The 17,985-nt window shown below is 42.7% G+C and overlaps 1 protein-coding gene and 1 long non-coding RNA gene across 8 annotated transcripts in view; both read left to right on the top strand.

Annotated features, from left to right (window-relative positions):
- The window catches only part of LOC111077337 (polypyrimidine tract-binding protein 1), a 159,876-nt gene that overhangs the window by 56,897 nt on the left and 84,994 nt on the right, over positions 1 to 17,985 (top strand). For 3 of the 7 annotated variants that reach the window (XR_005967489.1, XM_041591655.1, XM_041591654.1), the window contains exons 1-3: positions 9,234 to 9,357; positions 11,490 to 12,125; positions 13,498 to 14,466. The exons of 2 other annotated variants lie outside the window; for them this stretch is intronic. Coding sequence is in view for 4 of the 5 variants with exons in the window: in XM_041591655.1 (XP_041447589.1) it covers positions 12,123 to 12,125; positions 13,498 to 14,466 (972 nt within the window). In the remaining variant the exon portion in view is untranslated. Of the gene's footprint in view, positions 1 to 9,233; positions 9,358 to 11,489; positions 12,126 to 13,497; positions 14,467 to 17,985 lie in introns of those variants that run through there. 2 more of the 7 variants (XM_041591656.1, XM_022371568.2) reach the window with 2 other exon arrangements.
- LOC111077341 lies at positions 6,881 to 9,225 on the top strand. The gene is made up of 2 exons (XR_002608145.2): positions 6,881 to 7,864; positions 9,138 to 9,225. It is a non-coding gene; the product is annotated as an uncharacterized LOC111077341 (long non-coding RNA).

The raw sequence follows: 17,985 nt of genomic DNA, 5'->3' as shown, positions 1-17,985 counted from the left end.
TTCGAGCTGGGGCTTGCGCCTGGGCTGGGGTTGGGGCTGGGGCTTCGGTTTCGGTTTGCAGCAAATGGAAATCGAAATCTGAGCACCTGAAATGCAATGCACTGGGTCAAGGGTGGTGCTGCCGATGGTGGCAAACAGCCAAATGAGGCAACAATGAGTGCCTGGAATTAATGCAGCCAACAAAAATGTCAAGTGGGGTTGGGTTGGGGCTTGCAAGAAGCCAAAAGGGTTGCCACCGAAGAGGAATGTGTTCAGAGCCCGGGTTTCCCGGTTCATGGTCAACTGAATGCCTGAATGCCTGAAATGTGGCGTTGCATCTTCATGTTGCATGCTCCAGTGAACTGTAGCACAAGATTAGAGCACTGCGGAAAAATTCGTACCCGACTTTGCAATTATCTTGTTGAGGATGCCATGACAAGATCGGGGATCTGAGAGATCGGGAAAGGGGAGAGAATCTAGGCAGATGGGAAGATCGTTGCATGAATGATGTTCTCAAGGGAAAAGTGCATTTGCATTTTCTCTTGCCTCCATTCGGTGGGTGGGGCAATAAATTCGAGTTAAAATAAACCAAAAGACAGGCTCCGGGACTCACTATAATTCTATTGCCATGTGTCTTGTGGGGCTGGGACTGGGACTGCGGCTGGTACTGGGGGCCAAGGCGACACATTCCAGCGGCGACTTATGGCCAAGAGTCGCAGCAACAGCAGCATCCGCAGCAGCAGCAGCAGCAGCAGGCGAAAGGAATGCCACAGAGTGCTGGAGCGGGGGGTTACCCAGTCAGAAAAGTTAAGCTCAAGACAAAGTCATGGCCCGAAGAAGAGCTGAAGATGGCAGAAGGAAACACCACCAGCACAGACCCTGGTCAGAGTCTTGCAACTTGCATCTATCTTTGTGTCTCTATTTTTGTGTGTGTGTTTGTTTGTGTTTGTGTCTGTGTGTGTGCGGAGTTGCATGCAATTTTGCCGTTTATGCCATTTGCAATAAGAACAGGCGACGCGGGAACCAACGACCAAGAGAGGCAGATAAAAATAGCTACGAAATAAGGCAAAAACTTCTACTAAGAAGAAGGTTTCAGTCCAGAGTATTCCGACCCAAAAGATACCCTGGGAAATTGCTTGGAGCTGGACAAGTGCTCTGTTTCTCTCTCTCTCTCTCTTTCTGTCACAGTGTGGCTGAGCAGTGAATGTTGGATCAAACAAAAGACACTATAACAAAATAATGAAATAAAAAAAATAATAAAAAAAAACAAACATCTACAAAACTTAAAAAAACTAAAAAAAACAACAAAAATAACCCTTTTTGCTAATTTTTCTGTAATAAATTTATACAAAATTGGTAAAGTTATTATAAACACCGAATAATGTTTTAAACCATATTTTTTTTATTTATTATTTATTTATTTCTATTTAAATTTTTTTTATGTGAGACAATACAGAATAATGTTTTAAACAATGTTTTTCAACTTATTTTTGTTGGTTTTTTTATTCATTTTTTTTAATATTTAATTTTTTTATTTGTGAGACAATAGTCTTTAGCTTTATTCCCATTCAATCCCTTCCTTATCTTGTATCAAGTACATATGTATGTTTACTTATCCTCTAAGTCTCTGCTCTCTGTAAAGTGTGTCAAACTCCTCTTTAAAATGATAATACCCTACACTTGCTGCTGCTGCTGGCTGCTTCTGCTGTTGCCGAAGAAATATTCGAGTGAATTAAAATGTGGCAAGTTGACTGTTTCGTGCTTTGTGTTGTTGGTTCGCTGGCTCCCTCTCCCTCTGCCTCGTTCGGTTGGCTCCGTTCCCTGGTTGTTTCGTTCTTTCGTTGGTGGGTCGCCAGATTCGCTTGGCTTGGCTTGGCTCTTGGCTTCGTTCTTGGCTCTGGACTTGGACTTGGACTCGGACTCGCGTCTGCGACTAGTAAATGCTGTTACCGCATATTTCTCTCCTAAAAAACATTGCAAGTTGAAGTTGAATGTCGTCTGCGGCTCCATGGCGGGGTTTGCTTGTTGCACTTGAATTGCCAAAGTCAACGGCACTGAGAGTTGAGCTGGGGGGTTGGACCGGGCACCAAGCAGTGGCTCGGGCTCTGGCTCTGAGCTCTGTGGCCTCCGCTGTCTGAATGTTGTTGGGTTCTTCTTCTACTAGTGGGTCCAGGTTCAGAGCCAGCGACAACGTAGCCGAGATTGAGATTCATTGCCTGTTGCATGCCTGAGCCGTTCGACTAACTGCCGCCTGCCGCCGTTGCTGTTGCTGGCCCACACTCTGCCTCACTTGGCTGGCAAAATTATGCGCACATGCACATAAAGATACAAAACTTATATACATATATATGTACTTATAGATGCATATGTACATATGTTTATTTATATATACGTATATATGTAGGTAGGTAGGTACTTTTTCTGTCTGTGTCTGGAGTGGCATGAAAACTGCATTCTGTTTACTTGCTTGTGTTGTGGGGCTGTACTTGGGCAACTTGTTGCTTGCAACATTGTTGCCATCCAGTATTTGGAACCCTTCCCTTCCCTCCCCGGCACCACCCATCCATCTCGTTTCGGGAATTATCAGATTGTACAGCCAATTGAACCGAGTTTTATATGTATGGTCATTTTTGGCCAACATTTTTTTTTTACAGCTTAATCAATATTTGTGCTTGAAATATCTACCTCCCCCCCTGCCCCACCCCCTGCTCTTTGTTTTTTTATGCTCTTTGCAGGTAAGCTGCGTTTTACATTTCTTTTATGTTGCTGTTGTTGTTGTTGTTGTTTCCACTACCAAAAACAAAGCCATAGACAGAGCAGAGAGCCGAGAGAACAAACGGAAAATCATTTAACGAGCCTGGCTTAGATTGGTTGGGATGGTGCTGGGGCTACATGGAGCGCATATTGTTTTATATGCCCCACGATCCCTGTGTGCCTCCTCCCCCAGCCCCCTAACAGTACTGTACTGTACAGCTTTCCCCCCATGAAAAATGCCAACAAATTGCGCGTAAATCCCATAAACCGTTTACAACTACAACAGCTCGTCGGCGTCATCGATGACGATGCTATAGCTCTGAAGCTCTGAAGCTCTCATCCTCCCATGTTGATGCAACAATAACAAAGCGATTTTTATGCACAGACATTGGCTATCGCTCTCGCTCCCTCTCTCTCCCTCTCTGTCATTCGCTATGGTTTTAATGCTACTAAAATAAGTGGATGGTGAAGCGTGGCGGGGGGAGCTGACAAAGCTAAAACCATGCCGTACCTTACGGTTTACGGACTAAACTTTGGGATAAAGGTTCTTAAAAACACACACAACAGCAGGAAAAACAGAAATTGCCGCTAAATGAAATTTATTTTTATTAGTGAAAAACTCATGGCCTGCCCTCCCCCTGCTCACTAACCGATTTGCATGGTGAAGTGCATTAAGGGATTTTCCTTCATGTGAGTGAGTGGCTGTCAATCTTGATTGAGAGCTTTAATTTTAAGTGGAGGATATCCTCCAAAAATGTAACCCAAATATTTATCAACTAACTGGAAGGCGAAACAATATTCCTTTTTTGTTTATAAAGAGGGATTTTGGCATTTTATAATTAAAAGATACTATTAAAAGGCAGTCGAACAGAAAACAGTAGGGGTACAAGTGCTAGGACTTTACGATAGCCGGTACTGGGTTTCTTTCTATACATTTGTACTATGTCTGCCTTTTTTATTTATTAATAGCAGAATATTGTATTTCTTGATTGAATTTACTCACAAACTGCGAGCACTGCGGGCTTAATGAAGAGCCAGGTTTTTGGTTATATATTTTGAAGCTTTGTACACATAATGCACAGTCAGGGGCAAAATTAATAGAAACGATAGGCGCATTTCGATTTTTGGAGCAAATTGTATCCATGCTTATATCCGCTCTGCTTGGTTAAATGACAGAGGTGCTTTATTTTGGTTTCATTTTGGAAATATTATCGGAAATATTATCGGAAATATTATCGGAAATATTATCTATGTATTATTAGGTTTGTGGCAAGTCAAAGTTTTTTTTTTTTTTTGAAAAAATACTTTAGTAGAATCTCACAAATTAGAACCACTTTGTTCCTCGGGTTTTTCTAGTTTTTGAAAAGTTACAAGACATTTTTTTTCCAGATTATTAATAAAAATATATTATTTATTAATTTTAAATTTTTATTTCTACCTTTAGTGAAATAAATGAAAATAGCCAGTTCCCATTTCTGGACAATTCGAATTTTTAAGAGTTCTAATATGTACTGTAGCTGATTGTCCAGCAGTGAAATTCTCCTTGGTCTCGTATTTTCCTCTCCTATATTAAATGATTATGAAACGAACTAGAAAACATTTTGCCAAAAAGATGATGTACCTATGTTTATTTCCAAAGGAAACTAAATCATAAATCATAAATGGTTCCCACTCATATTCCCAGCTTGATTGCAATAAAAATCCACCCAAGAGTAATTCTTGGTGCAAGCTCCGCGAGCCGCAAGGCGACCGTCAAAGTTTCATTAGCATGTTTATTCCCATTTGATTAGTTCAATTAAAGCTTTGAGCGAACTTTGACGACACAAGTTCTGGGGGTTCTGGGTACTGGGCTATGAGTTCTGGGAGTACTGTAGTTGATGATGGAGCTCATCAAGTCCTAGCGGAACAACAAGTTGATAATGTCTTAACTGTTGCTCGTTCCACATCCACATCCATGTCCATGTCCTCGTCGTTTGGGGTCGTAACAGAAAGCTCTAACCGAAAGGAGCTTTCGCTTAACAGTGACTGTGTGTGGCTACCCCTCTTAGCATACGGGGCAGAGACCTTATCTGCCTTATCTACCCCTTACAACAACAAATGCTGCTACAGCTGTTGAGAGTACACACCCCTCCGTGAGGGGTTGTGGGTGGGCCACCCACTTGCACGCACACACACACACAGACAATGGCCATTCGCATACCTACGCACAAATTTGCACCTTGGCGTCATGCGCGCTGCCCGCATTCGGAGTCTCGTGTTGTGTGTCGTCCGTCGGTCGGCATCGACCATCGGCACTCGGCCCAGTGCCGTTCGTCAGCAGGCGGCTGTCCTCGTGCTCGGTGGCCAGTGGCTCGTGGCTCGTGCGTTTTCCGTGCTTCGGCATTTCGGCAGCGTGCTGCTGCCTCTGCCGCTGTTGCTGCTGTTGCTGCTGCGACCGCCTCTATTTGGGGTGGTGGTGCTGGTGGTGGGTGGGTGCTAACGAAACGATGATGCTCACCTGAAAGCAGCCGACGAAGCTCGTTCCTTGTCGTGTGTTTCGTCTCTGCCTCTGTGTGTGTGTGTGTGCCACCCCATTTCCACCCCCCTGGCGCGCATTTCCGAAGCAGGTGTAACAATTATTATTTTCTCGTTGATTTTGCCATCGCTGCTGTCGCTGCCGCCTGCCGTCTGCCGCCTGCGATGACGACGTCGTCGTTTTGCCTTTTTTAGCTCTGTTCCACCACCCTGTGAGCCCCCCTCTTCGTGAGCCCCTCATAGCACTCTCTCTCTCTTTCACGCTCGCTCTCGCTCTCTCTCTCTTGCTCTGGTGCACCCTTAGCGGGCAGCGGACTCACTCGCACCTTTGCTGTTGTTTGATGGCGGGGGGGGCACGCACGCATGGCGCATGCATCTGCTATCTCACATGGGTGGTTGGGGGCCCACCTATGTGTGTGTGTGTGTGTCCGAGTGTATCTCCATGTGTGTGTGTGTGCCAGTAATGTTACTGCAACAATAGCCATTACAACAGCAGCAGGAGTAGCAGCAGCAGCAGCACAGGTTGTGTGTCCTCTCGTGTGATTTGGCACGAAGGTGAAAGCATAAGCATCCTCTAGGGCAGCATCCCCCCACTCAGGCCACGATCCTCGATTGTCTTATATACTCTTATACATATACTTTTAATTATACCTGTTCTTATACGAGTGTGTGGCATGGCTTGGCGGTATAACAGCGCTATTGGAAACACGTTCATCCATGAACATTATGAGAATAATGAGCGAAAGGCAATTGATAATTGCGCGCACCTGAGAAAGAGAACGGAGAGAACGAGACGAAGATCAAGCCAGGCCTAAAACCAGCAAAGAATGTGCTCAAAGGGAAAGAGGGATTGAGCGAAGAAGAATCAAAGAAGAGGCAACACAGGCACAGAAATCAGAAACCGGCAGGTAACCAAACAACAGCTGAGAGCGAGAGCCAAAAAAGGTGAGAGAGAGAGATAGAGAGTGTGAGAGGGAGTGAGAGCTAAAGGCAGGGGCAGTGTAATACGTGCTGCTCCGCTCCGAAAACATTCCTCCGCTTTTCGGAGTCGCTGCCCGCAGGAGAAATGCTGCCGAAGTCGAAGCCGACGCCACTGCCCGAGCATGCACATCCCCCTGGTGGGTTCGGGGCGGACGATGACGACGACGACTCGGTTTGGTCGGTTCTTTGGTCGTTCGGCGTCGGTGTCGGTGTCGATGTCTGTCGGTCGTCCGGTTCTCTGGGCCTTTCCACTGTTGCTTTATTTTGGTTAACACGCGTCGCTGCCGCTGTTGCGCTGTTGCTGTCGCTACCTCGGCCGACGTCGACGCAACAGATTCAATCTGACGGAGGCAGCGACGCCTGCTGCCTGCTGCCGCTGCTGCTGCCGCTGCTGCTGCTGATGTCGCTGTCGCGCCGTGGACGACTCCGAAACAAAAAGGTATATTACCTTAGAATGCCAGTCGTTCTTACTTCAGTCTTCGTACAGTCTTTGCTTTAACCCGTTCCAACTCTGTCCGCCGTTCGTTCGTTCGTACGCTCTCGCTAGCATCAGGCCCGTTGTGCTCTCTATAGAAGTCGCACACCATACCACAGTAGCAGCAGCAGCAGCAGCAGCAGCAGCAGCGGTCGCTTCTTCGTCTGTGTTCCGCCACCACCGCCGCCACTCTACCATCATCATCATTATCATCATCAGCAGTAGCAGTAGCAGCAGTAGCCGGGAGTCGGAGTAGTAGCCGTAACCGTAGCCGTAGCCGTGTCTCCTCCTCTGTCGCAGTCGCAGTCGTCGTCGCAGCCAGCGCATCACTACCACTACCACATTCACATTCATAACATCACAAACCAACCACCAACATCCACATTCTTCGCTACCGTTGCCGCCGCTGCCACCATCATCATCTCTACTACCACCACCACCACCACCGCCGCCGCCCGCCGACGACAAGAACAACAGTAACAGAAGCAGAAGCAGCAGCAGCAGCACAAGCAGCAGCAGCACCCACTCTCACACACAAACACACACAGTCGGGCGCACGGGAGTCTCTCCACTCACTCACGAAAATTTCAATATCCAAATCAAAGTCGAGTTCAAATCGAAAACAGCCGCAACACCAGCAACAACGTATATCGCACAGCACAGCACGCGGATAATGATAAAAAGAAAATAACGAACGACGACGACGCCGCCGCCGACCGACACCGACCGACACACACGCCAAATCCAAAACTCCAAGTCCAAGACCAGCACCCAGTCGATATCCGGATCAGTCAGTAGTAGCATCCCCATCGAAATAGTCATCAAAGTTAACCCCCGGAAACATAACGCGTAACTCGAGCCGTACAAACCTAAAATAAAATAAAAAAATATCAAAAAGAAATAAATAAGCTAAAGCGCTAAAAGAATCACATGAATAAAAATCCAACAATTTAAACAATTATTAAAACATTTCTCTTACCGGTCTTCGAAACTCTCGCATTCTCTCTCCCTCTCTCGCTGTGGGGAGTAGTTTTCACTTTTTTGCGCGTGTGATCCAATCCAATCAAAACTTTAAAGACACAAAAACATAAAAAAAAAACTCTGAAATCTTCAGTGTATATTCTCGCACCTTTCGCTCTACACAACACCACAACAACAAATGTAAGCAAAATGAGTAACAAATAAATTATTAAAAAAAAAAACAAAAAGAACAACAAGAAATATTTTGTGCTCACACAGAAATTAACAATAAAAAAAAAAAACACACACACACACAACACACGCAGAAGAAAAGTAAAAAGTAACAATAAAATAAAGCAGAAAGAAAAGAATAATAAAAGACAAAGCCAAAGCCAAAGAATTGCCAAGCAAAAGTTCGTTGCTCGAGACTCTCTCTCTCTCTCTCTCTGAGTCCGATCCCCATTAATTATATTCTCATCATATTCTTATATGCCACAGCGCTCACTCCTCTCTCTCTCTCTCTGTCTCGCACTCTCTACATTTCTCTCTTTCGGTGTTGGTCTGGGCAATAGGCCCGAATGAGCATATAGCCGGCAAAATACACACAGGGCCAGGGCCAGGGCTGCCGCCTCTTCTCCACTCACAGGCCAGGCCAACAAAGAAACACGTTTCTTGTGAACGAAAAGAACGTGAAGCAAAACACGAAAACGAAACAAAAACCCAAAAAAGAAAACGAAAATATACAAAAAAAAAAGCAGGCAAAAACGAAAAAAAAGAGCAAACGTAGCGCGTCTCTTCCTTCAGTGCCCAGAGCCCAGAACTCGACGCCATAAAACCTTATGGGCCCAACGTTCCAATAGGCCGCACATTCAGACAGTGTCAGAGCTAAGAGCCAAGAGCCAAAGCCACTGACTCTCTTGGCCACTTGTCGCTGGCTCTTTTGGCTTTGGCTTCTAAGTACGCTTCCAAATAATTCCCGTAGTTTATTTTTATTGTTGTAATTACACGTCTCTCCACGGTCTTTTTGGTGGGGGTGTAGGAGCGGGAAAAAATTTTAGCCCACGCGGCATTTCTCGCACGGCGAAACTCTTCTTTCTGGCCGCTTGGCAACGCTGCTGCTGTCATCCGGAGTTGCTTCTTTTTTGTTGTTTAATTCTTTTCGCCAACAAAAGTGTGACTCAAATACAACAGCAACAACAGTAATAGAAACCGGTAAAGGTAAAGAAATTTTGTGCGTGTGTTAATCAGAGAGAAAGAGAAGAGACAGAGCGCTCTGCTGTCGGTCATTCAATTCTTACCCAAGAAAAAAACGTGTTTTATTCCCCACCAAAGAAAAATAATAATAAAAAAAAAACACCCAAAAACACTTGAAGCACAGACACATAAAAACAAAAAAAATATACACGAAAGCAAGAGCACAAAATATTCCAAAACGCGAAATATTCCAATTTTTTTTGTTTTGCTTTTGTTCCAGAGCCATAATTACAAGATCCGCCACAACAACAACAACCACAACAACAAAAAAATCTCCAATAACAGATAAACGAACAAATAAAATATAATACGAAAATTCGCAAAAAATCAACAAAAGAAAATAATAAAAAACCTGCAACAAAAACTCTAAAACTAAACAGAAAAAAAAAACCATCACTTCATCTCCTACTTGAACGACTCTCTGACTCGACACTCGATTGGTAATAAGAGCAAATTATTATTAAATATTCATGCCCATTGTGTCTCCCGTTTTGTGTTTTGTTTCTTATTTTGTGCGTTTTATAATTGTTCGTTATTTAATTGTTGGTTTTTATTTGTTCGCTTAAATCGTGATTTGTTTATCGCCCCTTCCCAGTCATTTGTTTGCTTTCAAAGTTTGGGTTTTTTTGAATTGGCAAAAGTAAATGAAAAAAACACTTGAAAATTCAGAGCATAAATAAAATGCATAAATATTCGGTATTTGTATCAAATTAATTTGGACAGCTTTTCATTTCGAAATGGAGTTTATTTGATTTATATTTTAAACATATTTCCTCGCATTAAATTATAATCACACTTCCAAAAATTTCTGTCATTTCTTTGGCCAGAAACAGAAACAGAAAATAGGAAACTGACAAACAGCCAAATAAACCAGCAATAAAAAAAAAGTAAAAGGCCCAAAAGCGAAAAGAATCTCTTGGTATTTTTCTAAAAACCTTAAGTCCCCTTCCCGACCACACGACCCATCGCTACCCCACCATCAAAAGCATTACAGAACAGAACCTAAAAACGAAAGAAAAAATATAATAAAGAGAAGGCACAAAACAAGAAACAAAACGCAAACAAAAAGTGGTAAATTGTTGCTAGAATCAGAAGAATTTCCCTTAAAAACAAGGCGCATTAAATAAACAAAAATATATAAAAATTGAAAATTTGCAAAAAAAAAAAAAAAAATATTTACAAGAAAGAAAATCAAATACACAAATAAAAACAAATAATTGTGAATTTTATATAAATTTATATATCCATATATATATATATTTATACTTGTATGTTCGGTTGTTAATTTTGAGCGTAATTTGAAAGAGGAGCAGGGGAAAATCAATTAGGAAAAGGTGATAAGCAGGTCAAAGGGTAAACAGAAAAGAGTGGAAAGGAGAAGGAAAAAGGAAAAGCCACCCCCCAGGAAAGGTTGTTGAATTGAAAATTAAGTATATAGATGTATTTACAAGAAGCGAAATAGCGACATATCAGCATCAAAAGAAACAAAGCGAAAGGAAAAGAAAAGCAATCGGCAAGCAAAAGATGAGGAGAATCAAACAGAGGAAGTAGAAATCAAAAGAAATAGCTAAATAAATATTGATATTACGATAAATAGCACCCCACAATCCCAACACAGAATCCTCCCCGAAAATCAATCAAATATAAAATTGGTAATTAAGTGTCTAAGGGACAAAGTGAATAAAGGATAAAACAGACAGTCAATTTGTAAGCGATAAGCAAGCAGCGTCAATCAGAAAACTCCAAAACAGATAGTACCGATCAATCAATCAATCAAACAAATCAAACGATTTTTGTCTCCTAGAATTGCTAGCATATTTAAGAGGGTTAATAGGGGTTATTTTATAAGGAAAGGGATCGCCGGGTCAAATCAAATGCCTCGATCGACAAGAGTACGCGTTTTGACAATCACACGAAATTAGCGTATTTCATATATACACATCAGATCAGATATATCAAATCAGATATATTATATATGATCTATATATATATATATATCTATATCTATATACATCTTCTACAACTGTATCTGTAGGATACGATATTTATAAAGAACTTTTATGCTAGCTTTAGCACAATCTAATCTAACGAACTAACCTCGTGCGAAAACCTTTTAACTACTTACTACGACAATCTCTCCCTCAAACAATCAATCAATCAATCTAACAATCAATCTGAACAATCAATCTAAACAATCTTCGAAAAACGGTTTTCAAAACTTTATACATCTCTTAAAACTTTTAAAAATAATCGAAACCTCCTCCAGTAGTGATATATACGGATATAGGAACACCCACACATTTTATATAGAGATACAGTACAGATACATACATACGCTTAAGATACGCTCAAAAAATCCCAACAATCAATCAAAAACAGTAGATGCATAGCAAAAGTTGTTAGGTTTATCCTTTTTTTTTTGGTGTGTCCTGTGTGGGAACCTTCTACTCGAATCATAGCAACAATTTGCGTAAGGCTTAAAAGGAAACCAATTGGCATACAAAAAAAAAATATATTATAAACAAAACAAAAAGAAAAATATATATATATATATCTAATCATATCTAAACAGAAAACAAACAAGAAACAGAGCTCATATCCAATCCATACACACCAACCACCATACATCCTGTGCAAAGAGTCCTCCTGTCACAACCCAAAAGCCTGCCCAAAAGCCTCAAGAAATTACCAAAAAAAAAACAAACAAAAGAAACAACTATACAAATAATCGACAAATCATCAAACCACTAAACGAAACGGGCCAAGAAAATTAATTAATTAAACAACAACCAAAAAGAAAAGGAAAAAACAAGTGCAAAAAAAAACCATAAAACAAAAACAAGAAAAACAGAAGCAGCAGAAGAAATATTTTAATCAACATTTGTTGCCAATAAAATCTGTCATCATTGCCGCGTTAACAGAAACCACGGCGTCAGCAGCGATTGCAGCGCTAAGTATCAGCAGCAGCTCTCAAGCATCGCTAGCCGTTAACGCCGCCAATACCAATTCCAACACACCTTTAACCACCGCACCGCCGGTGGCTCCTCCATCAGCGTCTCCAGCAGCAGTTGGAGTCGCCTCTGCGCCTGCATCTGCCACCGCACCAGCAGCAGCAACAGCAGTGTCGCCGCTAACGGTAAAGAGCGAAATCGCCACATCCGATTCAGCAGCCGAGTCCGAGTCCTCCCCTATACAAGATTTAATCATGGTAAGCGCCGTCCAAATCAAATCAATCCAAACAAATCCGAAAGAATACCGCAAAATTAATACAAGAAAGGAACAAAAAAAAAAGAAAATTGAAAGTGAAATTTTGAAAACAGAATTCAAAACCGATTGGAAACTGCCTTCGAAACCAATCTCTGAGAAACGCCAAAAACGTTTTAAGTTTGTCCTTATTGCCATACCATGCCATACAGCCCCTCCCTGCCATATACCACATGGAATTATTCAGTTTATGAATAATAACTACTAATATATAACCATCCTCCATATATAAAGATAATACTGCAAAATGCAAAAAGAATAATACCGAATTGTACAGTTTATGCAAAAAGCCAAACTACTTGCTATATTCCTCTATACTTAACCTTTTGTTTTTTGGTTACATTTCTGAATAAAACTATCTCTCTCTCTCTGCTGAGATCTTTGCTATAATCTCTCTCTGTCGCTCTCTCTTCAAAAGATATAAATAATGTCAATGGTTTGGATTTTAATTTTAAGTTTTAAATATTGTAACATATACTGGAGCTTTGCCTTTGGATTGGTTTTTGTGGTTCAAGAACTAGTTTTAGTTAAAACTTTGTTTAATGATCTTTTTTTTTGCAAACTTTCCATCTCTCCATTTCTCACCATTTTTTCTATCTTTCTCTCTGTCTCTTTCTGTCTGTTTTCTGTAAATAGTTTACTTTTAAGTTTTGTTGCTAAGCCAAAGCCAAAGCCATTGACATTAAAATCTAATTAAACGATGCTGAAAGCTGAAAGCCCATTAAACTTTCTCGACTTCTTTTTGAAACGTGTGAGAGGGCCATGAGGGTTCTCAAGAATTCTCTATCTCTATTTCTATCTATCTCTCACTACTGTTCTACTACTGTTCCAATTGTAGATTTATCTATCCACTCGTAGCGCTCGCTAAACTCTTTATCCACTGCTCTCTCTCTCTCTCTCCTCCAATGCCAAAACTCGAATCACTTCCTGTAGTCTCTCTCTCTCTCTCTCCCTCGTTATCTTACCTTCTGTCGTTACCGCCCCCCAAAAAAAAATACATTATAATTTTAACAGAAATCTCAGGAAACTTTCAACCTCGTTCGCGCCACCAAAAACCACAGAAAATACCGAAAAGAAACAATTATAAAATACTGACTGAAACATGTGTGAGAGGAACAAATTATTTTCAGTTCATTTTTTGAGTTTTGTAGAAATGAAATTTTATTGTTTTCGAGTCCAAAAATTTTTGTGCTTTTGCCAATTCAAAAACCCAACTGAAATCAGAACAAATGCCACAAAAAATACCAAAACAAAACTACCAAAAAAAATACCACAAATAATCTGAATAGAGCAAAAACCCTTCACACCACGCACAGCAAATGCAATTGTTGCACGCACCGCCGTCCACGCATCCGCATCCACATCCGCATCTGCAGCATCCGGCGGCAGCCGCGACTGCAGCCACCTATCAGGCCTACCCCACGCCGGCCATGCAGACCAGCGTAGTTGCCGTCCACCAGCAGCATCAACAGCAGCAACAGCAACACCATCACCACCACCACCAACAGCAGCAACAGCAGCAGCAGCAGCAGCAGGCGGCCGTCTTCCATCAGCAGGTGGCAGTAGCCCAGGCACAGGCACAGCATCAACAACAGCTCCAGCAGCAGTTCCACTACCAAGCTCAGGCCCAAGCTCAAGCCCAGGCGCAAGCCCAAGCCCAGGCAATGCTGCAGACGTACATGCAACTGCAGGTGAACAATGTGAGTGTGGCCGCTGCACCGGCCACGCCGACCAAGTACCATCAAGCGGGTACCACAGCTGTGGGTCCGCCGGTTGGAGCGGCGGCGGCGGCAGCACCACAGTTCTTTGCCGCACCGAGCACACCGCTCACGATCATACCGGCTGGGGCAGCGGCAGTGGCCGCCTCGGCCATGTTTGCCACGGCCGCCACGCCCACATCCGCAGCAACCACACCGACCAACAATGTAAATAATACAGTTAATCTATCAGCCGTAACTAGAACTACTACCACTACTACTAAGCAGCCGTCTGCATCTGCGGCTGCTGCCATCTTGGGCGGCGGCCTTGGCCTTGGCCCCGGCTATGGCGGCGGACTGATGGGCCCCGGTTGTGGTGGTGCATCCGTGCCCTTGCTCTCGTTGCTGGGCCCGGGACCACCACTACAAAGAGCATCGCCATCGCCATCAGTGTCGCCGTCATCAGCGGGCGGGGCGTTGGGCCGTGCCGCCATGGGATGCAGCAGCGCCAGCAGCGGCTGCAGTTCTGCATCTTCTGATTGTTCTATGCCATCGCCAACTTCACTACACTTATCTTCTCCTAAAAAGGTTTGTGTGTTCACTAAAAAAAAAAATCTATTCCATAAAAAAAACTAAAAAAAAAAAGAAAAGAAAAAACAACTAAGAAAAAAAACTGATCTCTTGCTCTCTCTTTGAGTTTTTCCCGCCAGTCATTTTCGTATCAAAAAAAAAAAAACGAAGTAGAATTACTCTCTCTCTCTCTCTTACCTCACTCTCTCTGTCTCTCTCTCTCTGTATCTTTCTATATCTTTTATATTTCTGTCTCTGGAACTTGAGCTTTTGCCTGCCATTCATATTTGTTGTAATTTTGTTGCTGCTGCTGTAGATACATTTCTTATAGAAATCTCTCTTCCATCAGTCCCACTGTAGATACTTACATGCTTCATTTGCTGTTGTAATTTGTGTTGTACATTGATCTTGTAGTTTTATGTTGTTGTTGTTCTTAAATTAAGTGATTTACGACCCCCCTAACAACCCTGCCCATTTCTTTTGATTACTGACAACTGAAACCCATATTTACGTCTTGCGTCCTTTAAGCTAGTGTCTAAGTATGCTCATAGATATGCCATTTACAAATAGATTTTATAATTATATATATTGATTCCATATACTCCCACATACATACATGTATATAATTACCACATACAGGAGTTAACTGTCAGTTAACCTTGTGGCTGTCCATCTGTCTGTCTGTCTGGCAGACACTTCCAACTTGCCGCTTCCTCCCTCAAAAGGGCGGAGTCGATTTAATGCCAATTAAATGAAATTATATATGAATATTAGAATGCCCGGGTATCCTTCTTCAAGTTGATTCCTTGCCGTCTTCCTTTTTATAGAGGCCCACGTCCTTTGGGTTCAATTGCGCGTAATAAAATAATGTGCAACCTCCACAGACCTCCATGCCACTGGCATACCAATGAGAGGCTCCGTCTGTGTCTCTATCTCTGAATCGGATTTATATATTCTAAGGGAATTTATGGGTCTAAAAGTTGGACTTTGTTGCCTGTTGAGCGTGGGACGGGACGACTGTAAAAAATGTTGCACCAAAATGAATGAAGAAGAAAATAGAAAAAAAATGCTTCTGGGTTGACTGGGTTTATTATTCCGCATTTTATCAGTCATAACTATCGGACGCTCGTTCCAGGGGGGCGAGCATTAACCGCAATTGTTTGGCCAGCACTTACGCTTTGTCCAGCTAGCCAGCCAGCCAGCCAGCCATCCAGAGGAGTCTCCCACACCTCCTGCCACCCCGTCTCTAGTTGGAGCCACATGTGTCGGACCATATTGATTAGTTGGCGTTGAAAATGTCACTGCAATTTGTTGGCCGTCGACCAGAGACCACCGGCAAACAGCGACCAGAGAGAACTGCAGCGGCGCCAGAAGGCGATCAAAAAGTGTGGCAACTTTAGCATGCCCTTTACCCTGTTTTTTTTTTTGCTGCCCCTTGTTTGCCAGGAGCCGGACTAGTTTTTAGTTGTATTTCCCCAGTTGTGTGGTCGCGAGTCAAACAAACGGCGACGACGATGGCGACGGCGGCTGCCTCTGCACCATGTGTGATGTATGCCCCTCTGTGTATCCTGTGTGTGTCCTGTGTTTTATGTGTCCTTCGTGTGTGTGTGCTTCTGCTTTGTTTGTGAAACGGAATCGGACAGGCGGCCAGTGTTCAGCAGAGTCCAGAGTCCTGCCACATTTATTATCGATTTATCCGATGGCCGCCCACCTTCTTGCCCCCAGCACCCAGCAAGCACAAAGAGTGTTAGACGCTGCAATTAGCCCCCACTCCACCTCGTATTAATGTTTAAACTGTACTTAAATGACTCTATTATAACCCCTGCCACCTTTGGCACCCTTTGCCGTCCGTCCTTCCATTGACGTTAAATTATCTGTAATTGATTTTGTTTAACATACGCCCCACGCCCCGCCACGCCACGCCATTTGGCAACCCTCCCATGGCCATGGGCCACGAGAGCTCCCTCCATTAGTCGGATTTACCGCGTAAAATGTTGATTTTTGCATTTATTTTTGTGCAATTTCTGGCATCCATTAAATGCAGTCGGACATGAAAATACATTTCGTGTGTAATTATAATTGTTATTGAGGCATTTGCTTGCAAACAAAAAGAATACATTGTAATATAAAATCATATTTAAATTTGTTTATAAATATTTAACACTAAACCAACATCAGGGGACGTGCTGGTTGGTGGGGGGCCGGGCCTCCCTTTCTGGCTCTTTTCCGGAACATCATGTGCTGGCAAATATATTTTTTGTCAACAGGCAACTGCCTAAGCAAATACCGGATGAAATAGAGCCCCCTGGATCCGAGGGGGATACAAACAACCGCCAAAGGTGCTAATAAAGCCCCCGCCACAAGTAAAACCACAGATAAATAAGGATATTGACAGTGCCAGAGAGACATAAAAGATTCTGGCGGAGGGTAAATAGAAAATGTTTTCAAATTAGGAAAATCTGCGTGGAGGGAAAAGCAATTCAAATAAACATATTAGCGGGGCGGGGTGGCCGTAGGAAAACTTGGATGTGGGCAGCCTTTGAAGTGTCGTCTGTGGCAGTGGCAGTGGCGGCGAGTGGGAGTCGTCCTGCACTTCTAATAAGCTGGGATTCTGCTCTGCTCTGCCCTCTCGGCCAACTTACAAACACACAAATAAACTTTTTAAATTTAAAAAATTCATCAAACTTTCAAGCCAGCGTAGCATCCAAGTCAAACAAACAAGCAAGGGAGGGAAGGGGTCAGCAAAAAAAAAAAAAAAAACAAAATAATAATAATATATAAAAAAAATATTGCATTAATCCGTAATCGAAAAACTTGAACACGGACATGGGAGAAACACGGCGGAAAAGTTTTCTGTTCGCGCCGTGGAAATTTATAACAAATTTTTTTATTTTATTTTTTTGTATATTAAGCGATTTACAAGCGGACAAGCGGAACAAAAAAAAGAAGTGTTTTCTATCTACAAAAATTTTCAATTATTTTCGGGGGGGTCCGGCAATAAAACAATTTGAAATTTAAATGCAGGCGAGTCCTGCCAGAAAAGAAAAGTATGTCAAGGAATAGGACAAGCAATATGTTGCCCCAAAAATAAGCAGGGGCGACGGCCATCAAATTGAGATGAGAAAATAAAATTCAATAAACTCTTGTTAAGCACGCAGCAGCAGCGGCACAGCCAGGGTGGGGGTGGGGTTCTGAGTGGGGAGCAGCAGCTGCTGCTGCTGCTTGTAGCACAGGACACAGCAAGGACAACGTTTTAAATATTGACAGCTCCCAAAAGGAGCTTCCACTCTGATGACGAGGCTGTCGAGTAAATAGATAAATCAACCCTAGAGACATGTACACCAAGCACACATTTTTGCATTGATCAAATGCTGCTTGAGAGGGCAGACCAGAGCAGAGCCACAGCAGGAGTAGAGCCACAGCAGGAGCAGAGTAGAGCAGATAGAGAGCATTGTGATGCTCTTACTTTGTGCAGAGGGTATTAGGGACTTGTGAAGATGTTTTGTCTTTTAAATAAACAAAAAAACAAAACTAGAT

Source organism: Drosophila obscura, unplaced genomic scaffold (genome assembly GCF_018151105.1).
Source record: "Drosophila obscura isolate BZ-5 IFL unplaced genomic scaffold, ASM1815110v1 contig_150, whole genome shotgun sequence".
Classification (NCBI taxonomy): domain Eukaryota; kingdom Metazoa; phylum Arthropoda; class Insecta; order Diptera; family Drosophilidae; genus Drosophila; species Drosophila obscura.
Note: the sequence above shows the minus strand (reverse complement) of the source record. Positions and strands in the feature narration are given on the sequence as shown.